Here is an 11,069-nt window from a genome sequence, read left to right on the forward strand (position 1 = left end):
AAGCAGAATTATCCAACAGTCCTGTGCCATGTTAGAAAGAAGATAAGCTTTCATCTGTGATCCACTAGCCCGTTTACATCCCCTTTGCTTTTCTTGCTTGGAAAGTGGTTGCTTTCTTTAGGTGCTGTGTTTAGCCAATGATTCAAAGTATGACTTGTAAACATCCGCTGTCAAGATAATTAGAGCAGCATTATGATTGTATTAGGCACTCGCATTATCTAAAACATGTATAAATCCTTTTATAGAACTCGATGTAAAGCTCCATGTCTCCATGATGCAATTGGTTCAGCTAATGGTTTTCAGATAAAGACGATGATGCACATGTCACGCCCCTCTATTGAGGGGTTGCCATTGCTGATCCACTACGGATGTCGGGCTCCACTGGCTCGTGGTAGTGGTTTTGAGTCAGTGTTTACCCTTCCGAGTGTTGCTAATTCAAGCAAGTATGCTGAGAAGAAATCTGGTTAAAAGGTGCTCATCTCTCCTGAATTATTATTATTATTATTATTATTATTATTCGGTGGAGGCATAGATAGTTCTTGAACAAAAAGTGAAGTGTAATTAATTCGAAACGAATTTGCTTGTCAAATGTTGGAATGACTTGACTTCAAACTCAAATTTATTGAATAGCATTGGGCTATTGTCGAGAGAAAAAAGAAAAGAAAAGATGAAGATAGTTGGAATAGAAGAGACATTTCTTTATATATATATTTTTTAAAAAATTATAGAAATCATAAATATATTTATTTTATGTTTGTCTTCGTATTTCCAAATAAACATGTTTTTCTTATCATATATTTAATTTTTTTTATTGGCCATAAATTAGATGTAACCTTAAAAAAAAATTTGTATTGGATATTTTATTTAATAACTATTTGTATTTTAGTATGTGTATAGTATACTGGTGCAAGATGATTTATAAAAATGAATTTCAATTAAAAAAATACATTAAAATTATATTTTTTATATTTTAAAAAAATTTGATATCATCAAGATCATTCAAAGACATCTTAAAAAATCAATTTAAAGCCTTTTCAAATAAAAAAATTATTTTTTTAAAAATAGATTGTAATACAAGAACAAACATTCAACCATGCTCGTGACGTCTTTTAACCAAAAATTTCCTCATGAAAACATCATTTAAGATGTAAATGATGTTGTCAAGATTAAAGTAGAAAAAATTTCAATATCCGAATATTCATCTCAAAATACCTTCACTATTAAAATGATAAATGTTTGGAAAACACGCACCAAACACACCTTTATTGTTAAGATTGAAATTGAGTATAATATAATTATATATAAAATTCAATTATAAAATTTAATTTTTATTTAATTTTTCTTAATTTTTTTATGAACTCCACATACAAACCTTAATATCAACTATAAAACAAAAACACCCTCATGCCATGCCATGTTTGTTTACGAGTTTGATCGCACGGTACACCACGTTAACAAATAAATTTAATAATTTATTTACAAATATATTAGATATTTTTAAAACTAGTTTTTTTTATCACAACAATCGTACTTAATTATATAAAACTTGACTTGAATTTGACCCTATTTATTCCGACCAAAAAAGAGGATATGAACCATCAAGAACCAAGAACTCGAACCAACCCATCACCATGGTCGCATGCCAGAACACAGTCCCAGCCATCCCGCAACGCAGACGGGTTCAGACTGTTCAACAGCACGAACAAGAAGGCCTGTAATATTTTTGTGAAGATCTCGGAGGAGGAGCATAGATGATTGAGAGATGGTACACTGTCTTCTTGAAAAAACTTACAGTAAAATTAAGAAAAATGCCTGCCACCTCCCCTCTCTCTGTGTGATTATACGTTAATCGTGCTTTACCGCCAAATATCGGATGATCCATTGGCGACGTTATTACGAAAATAATTTTTACTTTTATTGTTATTTATTAACACGAGATCTGAGGGATATTGACTGCTTATTCAAGAAAGTCTCTCTCTTTCTATCGATCCTATAATCCTGCCAATGCTTGATAAAGCTTGGAATCTTGCTTTAAGAAAAGTTATGCTCAATCAATTTTTATTTTCTTTCTTATGGCCTCCGTAAAAAAAAAAGTATGAGGACTATTTTCTCCAAATACAATTTATCGTGGACCGTTATCGTATCCCGTGTGCAAGTATAACAAGCAACTAGTTTACTTCCCGTGTTATGATGTGATTTTAGTAAAATTAAAATTTAAAAATCAATCCGTCTTTAATAAAAGAAAGAAAGAAAGAAAGAATAATATTAATAAAATTAAAATTTAAAAAACTGAAAGACGGCAATAACACACACCCAACGACAAAATTCCTCCGTCTCTCGTCACGTTCTTTGCTCCATTCCATTGAGAGCAACTCCTCCGTCCATTCCTCTTCGGTTTCCCACCCCCCCTCTCTCTCAATAAATCCACTCTCTACTCACAAATTCTTTTATCTGCTCACATTTACGCACCACTAACCCCCCCTCTCTCTATATTTATTTCTTTCGAATGGCGGGTTCAAGACCCACCACCTCAACATCACAAACATCTTCTGCCAATCTTTTTACTTCGCGTTTATTATTACTTCTAACTCTTCTTCCATTAACCTTAGCCGCTTTTGCATTTCTTCTTCAATGGCGGGGCGGGTTGACTGACCCCATTACCCGGTGGTCTCCTGATCACCACGAGTTTCCCGGAATGGAATCTACCAGCGGGTCGATTAAGGATGCGGTTAGGAATTCGGGTTCGGGGTGTACGGATCTTCTGGGTCAGAGTCATTCCCTTTCCTTTCCTTATTTTCGTGATTGGAAATTCGGGTTCGGGTCGGATCTGAAACCCAAGGTGATTTTTTTTTCTTTCAGTTTTTGTGGGGATGTGTTTTTGGGATGTTTTGAGAGTGGTTGATTTTTTATGACTTTTTTAGGATTTGGGTTTTCGGGTCTGGTTTGGTATCTGGGCATCTGGTAAATGCTGATTCCGATAGTATATGATTAGGATTCCATTAAAAAGATTGATAAGACATTAAAAATTTAAATTTATGGAATTTTTTTTTATTAATGATCTTGGTTTCTATTTTTGGGTTTTTTTTATTAAAGTCAATATTTTTAGCTTGATTTTCTGTCGTCATGTGTACGATAATTTAAAAAAAAAACGAAAAATAAATGTTTTTGATTTCTGCAATGTATATTTTTTGTTTTATCTGATCTCTGAAAATAGGAGCGAGGCAAGTTATTTTGATGCAGTCTTGGTTTGGCTTTAAATCGTTAGATCACCGCAAAGATATGATCAACAAGAACGTTTCTGTTGGGTGATTGTGTTAACAATTGTTTGAATATTGACCTGTTCATTTTAGCATTGTCTATGTGGATAATTTGAGTCGAATGCATATTAATCCTAGAATTAGTTTCATTTAGCTTACCTTGGTTTATGGTAATTTGTTCGGAGTTTAACTACTTTCTCCATCTGTCCTAGTTGTTCGTTAGTTCAACAACTGAACTGATCGTTGATAAATGCAGCTATCAGATCGAATGTTATGGATATTAAGATGTTTTGTGCTTTTGAAATGTTTACTTTTATGAGTTATGTGATGCAAATTAAGACACTTGCTTCCATAATTTTGCTTCTTGGCAGATATGTATAACAACAAGCACCTCTGCTGGCTTAGAGCAGACTTTACCATGGATTTTTTATCACAAGGTTATGGGAGTCTCAACTTTTTTTCTTTTTGTGGAGGGGAAAGCTGCCTCCCCCACTGTATCTAAAGTCTTGGAAACGATTCCGGTGAGTTAATTTTCAGTTTCCTGATACCACATCTGTGTTATAGCTTTAACTTGTTTTTATGCTTCTGGGGCTGTGTGTTTGCTTTTCTGTAGTTTTTTCTTTTTTCTGTTTGTATCTTCTGAATGTTTGTTTTGATGGGCTTTGCTCGTCTTTTGCAGGGGGTAAAAGTTATATACAGAACAAGAGAATTAGAGGAACAACAAGCTAAAAGGTTGATGTCTTTTCTCTTGGATGTCTCTATTTAAGTTAGTTAAGTGAAGAACACCAGTCTCTCCTCTTCATAGATATGATATACAGAAAAGATGGCAGCATCTTTTCTATTGCCCATAATTAGAATGTTGGTTAGGTGTTGGTGATTTGGTTTTGTCATTTTATGCTGTGTACTCTTTCAAATCACAGCTAACCTTGGTTATGTTTGTTGATAATTCAAGATACAAGGATTTAATAGAGTGGTTTGGTCAGGGAACTTCTGAAGAATATTGACCATCATGTGGTGAAATGTTTTTCTATTGTAGTGGCCATGGACTTAATATACATGCTTAGGAATGATTTAAAGCATTTGAATAGATACTGTTTCCTTCACTTAGACATTGTTGAATGTTACTCAACTCAGCTTCATTCCTAATCTACTCAGTGGCGATTATATGATCTTCTTGTCACTATTCTATTCTAAAATCAGGAAAACTAGCCCCTTCTTTCCCAATCTCTTTGATATTGGTTATTCTTCTCCTTACATGTATGTTATTTTTAATCTGACTGAATCTCATTTAATTTTGTTATTTTTATTATGTTTTGGGCTATTAGTCGGATCTGGAATGAGACTTGGTTGTCAAGCTTCTTCTACAAACCATGTAACTACGAGCTATTTGTGAAGCAATCCCTCAATATGGAAATGGCTATTGTCATGGCAAGGGTATGGAGAGTACATTCTCACATGCTTCATAAGCCATCTGTTATTGAAATTTTTTATGACAGCTTTACATATTTTATGTATTGAAATTTTAGGAGGCGGGTATGGACTGGATTATCCATCTTGACACCGATGAGCTCATTCATCCTGCTGGAGCTCGTGAATATTCCTTGAGACAGTTGCTCTTGGATGTGCCTGGAAATGTTGATATGGTTATCTTTCCAAATTACGTGAGTTGAACTTCCTTTAGAAAATTTATATGATATATATTACTTCTTGCAAGCTTGTTTTGTGGGCTTTGGTGTCAATAAATTTATGCTCAACGCAATGTGTACCTATTGGTATCTTTTGTTCTACCATTCTTCTTGAAATTTGATGATCATGAAATCCATTTCAGGAGAGCAGTGTTGAGCGAGATGATATCAAGGAACCTTTTAGTGAGGTACCTTTTATTTTTCTCACAACTTAAGCTAATTCAAATAACCTTTTCTCACAACTTAAGCTAATTCAAATAACTGTTGCCTAATATGTGTTTGTCAGTGTGTTTTTGGATTTTTGGTATTTCCTCTCTCAGACAAGCATCACTAGTTCATATCTTGTGTTTTTGGATTTTTGGTATTTCCTCTCCCAGACAAGCATCACTAGTTCATATCTTTTTTTTTTTTTGTGGCCGTAGGTCTCAATGTTCAAGAAGAACTATGACCATCTTCCCAAAGATGTATACTTTGGAAATTATAAGGAAGCAACCCGTGGTAATCCAAACTATTTTCTGACATATGGGAATGGGAAATCTGCTGCTCGTATTCAAGATCATCTTCGTCCTAATGGCGCGCACAGATGGCATAACTATATGAAAACACCCAAGTACTGTCATTCTATCTGACAATTTCATGTGCATGTCATACTCTTCTCTTGTTTTATGCTGTTGCTTTTTGTATGTTCTGCTTGTGAATGCATAGAAGAAATGAACTTAAATTTACCATCAGATGAATAGGACCTGACCATGCATTTTATTGCATTCATGCATCTTTTTTTGGCATGTCACCGCTTCACATTCATTGCCTGTATTTCAGTTTATGTATCTGCATATTATGGTCATCTATCCTGACTTGACGCTGCTGATGCATGCATAAAGAGTTGAATCTATAGTTTCTTTATTGGTTGCACTCCTTTAAAAGTTTCTCTGTAAACTTTGCTAGTGAGGTTAAATTGGAGGAGGCTGCTGTTCTGCATTACACATACCCTAAATTTTCTGATTTGACTTCAAGACGTGATCGGTGTGGATGCAAGCCTACAAAGGAGGATGTCAAAAGATGCTTCATGTTGGAATTCGACAGAGCTGTGAGTTTTCATGCATGGATTTCTTTTCTGTTCTGTGTTTCTAGGTAGAAATATTGCCTGTTGAATTTCTCGTGCTCCTCTTCTTCTTTTGAGGCGAACTGATTCTGTTGCCAAGATGACCTTAGTCTGCACAATTGACATAATCTTAGTTTGGGATTATATATGTTGTTTTTCTTTCCCTTGCAGTTGATGCAACTTCTCTCTAGGGTTTATATTTATCAGAAAAAACAAGATGAGAGCATTTCATGACAAGACTTGGTATTCTATTAATGTTCACTTACAACTATATCATTGTTTTATACTGAACAGGCATTCATAATTGCTTCAACAGCAACTGAGGAGGAAATGCTTCACTGGTACTACATATATCACCATTTTCCTGCATTTTGTTTTACAGTCTTGATGTGAATCCATTGACCCCTCTTGAAGTTGCATGAATACCGAACATTGTGCAATCATAAAATTAGAGATTTGATGCTCACAATTCCAATGATGAGCGAGTTTCCTTCCATCATTGTGATTGATGATGGGTTTTTTCCCTAAAATGCATATCTGTATCCTAAATAATTGGTTGTTCAAAAAAAAGAAATTCCTAAATAATTGCTCATCATATCCAGTTCCTCATTGCACCAGGTACCGGGAACGCATTGTGTGGACTGACAAAGCACTGAACCTGAAACTCTTGAGAAAAGGCATCCTGACCCGCATCTATGCTCCCATGGTGTGTTTTACTGCCCAAATTTTCCAACCAAAGCTTTCCTTTTCAAGTCCCATCTTTGAACTGCAGAGGAGTTTGTTTGGGGTGGATCTGCGCGCAATTCAATGAACATATTCCTGATGTCTTCTTAATTTTCTGTTCACAGGTTATTGTACAGAGACTTAGGGAAACTGGTGTTTTTACCTCTGTGATAGCATCGGCACAGAAGGTCTTATCATCAGTTACGAACTCTTCCACAGCTGGAGTTACTTCCTCAAGTAAGATTGGCCATGATGGAGAATCCAAGGCAACTGCAAGAAGGGTCTTGCAGATCCCTGACAACACCTCTTTTTCTTCAGCAATTCCACCACTATCTCCTCCTGGCCTGGAAGGTATTTAAATGGAGATGTGATTGCATTACATGCACATTAACCCTTAACCCCCTTCTCGCCTGGTCGTGTTGTTGATTGAAGAGGTATGTAAAGTTCTTGACAATATTGATGAGCAAGAACTTGAGGTAGCAAGAAAAGCAGTTATCACTGTTGAGATGGGGCACTTCAATGTGCAGTTTCATGGGGCTCTTTCCCGATCATTACCCAAGCGCTGATGTACATTTTGGTTTAGGTATTAGGTTCTGTAGAGTGAGAGGTGTAGAGCGAGATTCTGATTATACATTCTTGATTTTTGTCGTCGTGGTAGTTTTTCTGGTTGCCATAGCTGATTGCCTGCAGTTGTAATCTGAAGCCCCTGCTAATCCAATTGCTGTTTTACACGCTGTATGGGAAAACATATAACAGCATACGTTCCCCATTCAAGATACGAAAGGTGGACCTTTTCCGTTCCATCTTCTCTATCTCTACTTTAGCAGCTGCCTATTCATTTATTGTGATGAAAATGTTTGGAATTTTGTCGGCTCTTAGATCTTGCAGGCAAATGTAACAGTGATACAATTAGCAGTTCGACCTTAATGATCGTCTGGAAATTACCGGACATCTAAAAGGAACAATAAAAGGAGAAAAACAACATGGCAACTTAGCTAAAGAAACCCTTGTTATGTTCTCCATTGTTGGAGTCCTGGGAGAAATCATGATAAGAATTTTTTTTTATTATTAATTTATACATGCATGTTTTACCTAAAACTGAAACTTGATCGAGAGTTATAATTTCAAGTTTTGTCACAATAATTTTTTTAAAATAATGTGTATCAAGATTATATATTTGTAATATATTTGAATTTTTTATTCTAACATAGCTGTGATGAGGTATTTTTCAAATATTTATTGTTGTAAAAAGGACACGAAGCTTAGCCTCAATATTTTCTAATAATTGAAAAGCAATATGAAGCTTATCCTCGATATTTTTCTAATAATTGAAAAGGAATTTGAATGAACTAATTTATTCCAAATTGGAAATGGGGCTTAAATAAAGATTTATAAAAATTTAAATTTTGTTGTTTAAATTATTTTTTTATATATTTTTATGTGTTAATATTAAAAATATTATTTTAATATGTTTTATAATTACTTTTTAGCAAGAACTGAAAATGAGACTTATTATTACACTAGCGTTAACACTTTAGAAAAAGATTAGTGGTTTATAGTGATGCATTGAAGACAAGATTAGGGTATATGTTGATATAACACAGTAAAATAATTGTGTATATCTCAAGATAGTTAAAGGCTCATGAGATTAATTACTTGATATATAATTTAAAATTAGATATTCACAGATCATAAGAGTTTGAGGTATTTAATGGCGCAAAAGAAATTAAATATGCAACAAAGACGTTGGATGAAATTGATAAAGGATTGTGATTGTATAATTGATTATCATCCGGGAAAAGCAAATGTAGTTACAAATGCTCTTGGTCGTAAGGTCAAGATAATAGATACTCACTAAGAGGATTGAGATGAAAAAGAATTGCTAGAGTTAATAAAGATTGATCCCTAGTTAGAGGTGGGATCGGATGAGTCATTAGTGACTCAGTTAAGAGTGATGTCAACCCTTTGAGACAGAGTACTAGAAGCTCGACAAGAAGATTTAAAAGTCTGTAAGATAAAGGAAAAGGTGAGGTCAAGAATCAAGATGTTGTTCCAAATCAAGAAAGATAAAATGGTAGTCCTTGGAAGATAAATGTACTTACTAGGTAATCAAACACTGAAAAGAAAAGTTTTACAGGAGATTCATAAGTCGAGACTTGCAACACATCTTGGAAGTGCTAAAATATACTGGGATTTAAAAGAATTTTATTGGTGGCTGAATATGAAATGAATATGTGGCTAAGTGTGAGGTTTGCTTGCAAATAAAGGTGAAAACCAAAAAACCAGCTTTGGATTACCTGGAGGAAAAGGAGGGATGATGCTATTTGGGTTATTGTGGATTGATTAACTAAATCTGCATTTTTTTTGTCAATGAAAATGATAGATTCAGTGGAGAAATTAGCAAAATTGTATGTAAATGAAGTAGTAAGGTTATACGCTTGTGCCAATGTCAATAAGTTCAGATCAAGATCTAAGGTTTATCTCCTGATTATGGCCAAGTGTTCAACAGGCTCTTGAAACAAAGTTAAATTTAAGCACCGCTTTTCATCCTTAGGCTAATGGTCAATTTGGGAGGACTATCCAAATATTGGAGGATTTACTAAAAACCTGTATATTGGAGTTTGGGGGAAATTGAGAAGATCATCTACCACTTGTAGAATTCACTTACAACAAAAGCTATTGGGTTACAATAAGAATGGCTCCCTATAAAGCCTTATATGGTTGAAGATGTCGAACGCTAGTGTGTTGGGAAGAAGTAAGGAATAAATAACTAATGGAACCAAAGCTAGTATAGATTACCTTAGAAAAAATAAAGATTATAAGGAATAAAATGAAAGTTGTGCAAGATAGATAGTTATGCAAATGATAGGAGAAGACCCTTAAATTTTGAAATTGGTGATAAAATATTTTTAAAAGTAGCCCCGTGGAAACATGAATTAAGATTCGACATGAAAGGAAAACTAAGGCCAATGTATGTTGGGTTTTTTGAGGTCATTAAAAGGATTAGGCCTGTAGCCTACAAATTAGCTCACCTCCTCATTTGGGCAAAATCCATGATGTGTTTCATGTCTCTCTGTTAAGAAAAGCTGAAATAGATCCATCTCGGGTCTTGCCTCAAATTCCTCTGGAAATTAATGAGAATTTAACATTTGAAATGAAGCAAGTTAAAGTTTTAGATTACAATGTGAAAGAATTGAGGAATAAAAAGATTTTAATGATCAAGATATTGTGGAAAAATTCCCAAATCAAGGAGGTGACTTGGAAAACAGAATCTCAAATAAGACAAAAACACCTCGAGTTATTCCCAAATTTAGGTATGAGGTCCAAATTTCAAAGACAAAATTTCCTTTTAGGGTAGGAGAATATGAAAACCTAATAAATTATAATCTGAACAAAATAAAATACATAATAGATTAAATAAAAGGATTTCAGGTATTGTAAATGGACACAATTGAATAAAAGGTAAGGTATTGTGGTGTAATTAAGTAAAAAGAAAAATTAAGTGACAAAAATAGAAATAAAAAGTAATGAGGGTTAATGTGTAAATAAATAAAATCTAAACTGTAAATACTCCAATTTTTCTCTCTTTTAACCGAGAGTGTGAAACCAAAAGAGGAGGAGAAATTATGTAATTTTTCTACACAAATTCTTGTTAATTTCACCAATTAAAATTAGTAATTAGAGTGATTAACTTAGTTAAACATCAAGAGGGGATGATTTTAAGGTGGTGAGTGTTTTGGAAGAAAAAATTCAAGTTAGGGTTTGACGAGGAAAGAAAAGAAAACTTGATTTTTTTCTTGCATTCTTTTCTTAAATCCTTATCAAAATAAGCTAAATATCATGCTCCAAATTATTTATTCCTCTAATTTTATGTTTGATGAAGGATTACATAGAATTGAATTATGTGAAAATATGGGTTTATTTTATAGATTATGGGAATGATGTAAATTATAATTAAACTATGTTAGAATGCATGTATTAAGATTGGGTAAGTGTTTAATTTTAAATAAAAAATAAAAATTATTTCCTCCTTTTTTTTAGAACTTTGGGTCAAAAGAGAAAATAATTAGGGGATTTGAGGTTTTAATATAATTATTTGAAAAATATAGGAAGAAATAGGTTTATAAGTGTTATTATTATAAAAGGAGTAAGGATTTAAATAAAAAAATAAAAAAAATCTTTATTTACTTCCTTAGGTTAATTTTGGTTAAAAGAAGAAAATTAAAAAAAAAAAGAGTTTTCATCATATTCTTGAGAGATATTGCACAATTAAGGATAATTGATGTTGATAGGTTAAGTTGA

At 33.6% G+C, this 11,069-nt stretch overlaps 1 protein-coding gene across 1 annotated transcript; it reads left to right on the top strand.

Moving 5' to 3' along the window:
• Positions 1-2,296: 2,296 nt before the first annotated feature.
• On the top strand, positions 2,297-7,633 carry LOC105131735 (glycosyltransferase-like At3g57200). The gene is made up of 11 exons (XM_011034854.1): positions 2,297-2,839; positions 3,629-3,778; positions 3,937-3,989; positions 4,583-4,691; positions 4,784-4,918; positions 5,086-5,130; positions 5,365-5,552; positions 5,888-6,029; positions 6,339-6,385; positions 6,663-6,750; positions 6,893-7,633. The coding sequence occupies exons 1-11, from the start codon at positions 2,507-2,509 to the stop codon at positions 7,124-7,126; spliced, it is 1,524 nt and encodes a 507-aa protein (XP_011033156.1). The 5' UTR covers positions 2,297-2,506; the 3' UTR covers positions 7,127-7,633.
• Positions 7,634-11,069: the final 3,436 nt, after the last annotated feature.

The sequence above is a fragment of the Populus euphratica genome, unplaced genomic scaffold, assembly GCF_000495115.2.
Source record: "Populus euphratica unplaced genomic scaffold, PopEup_1.0 scaffold101.1, whole genome shotgun sequence".
Taxonomy (NCBI): Eukaryota; Viridiplantae; Streptophyta; class Magnoliopsida; order Malpighiales; family Salicaceae; genus Populus; species Populus euphratica.

What these genes read in the sequence shown, in the direction of transcription:
- LOC105131735 (XM_011034854.1), top strand. Translation starts at nt 2,507, where the DNA reads ATGGCGGGTTCAAGACCCACCACCTCAACATCACAAACATCTTCTGCC. An exon ending in TGGCTATTGTCATGGCAAGG is followed by an intron (nt 4,692 to 4,783) that starts GTATGGAGAGTA and finishes TTGAAATTTTAG; the next exon opens with GAGGCGGGTATGGACTGGAT. An exon ending in GAGGAGGAAATGCTTCACTG is followed by an intron (nt 6,386 to 6,662) that starts GTACTACATATA and finishes TCATTGCACCAG; the next exon opens with GTACCGGGAACGCATTGTGT.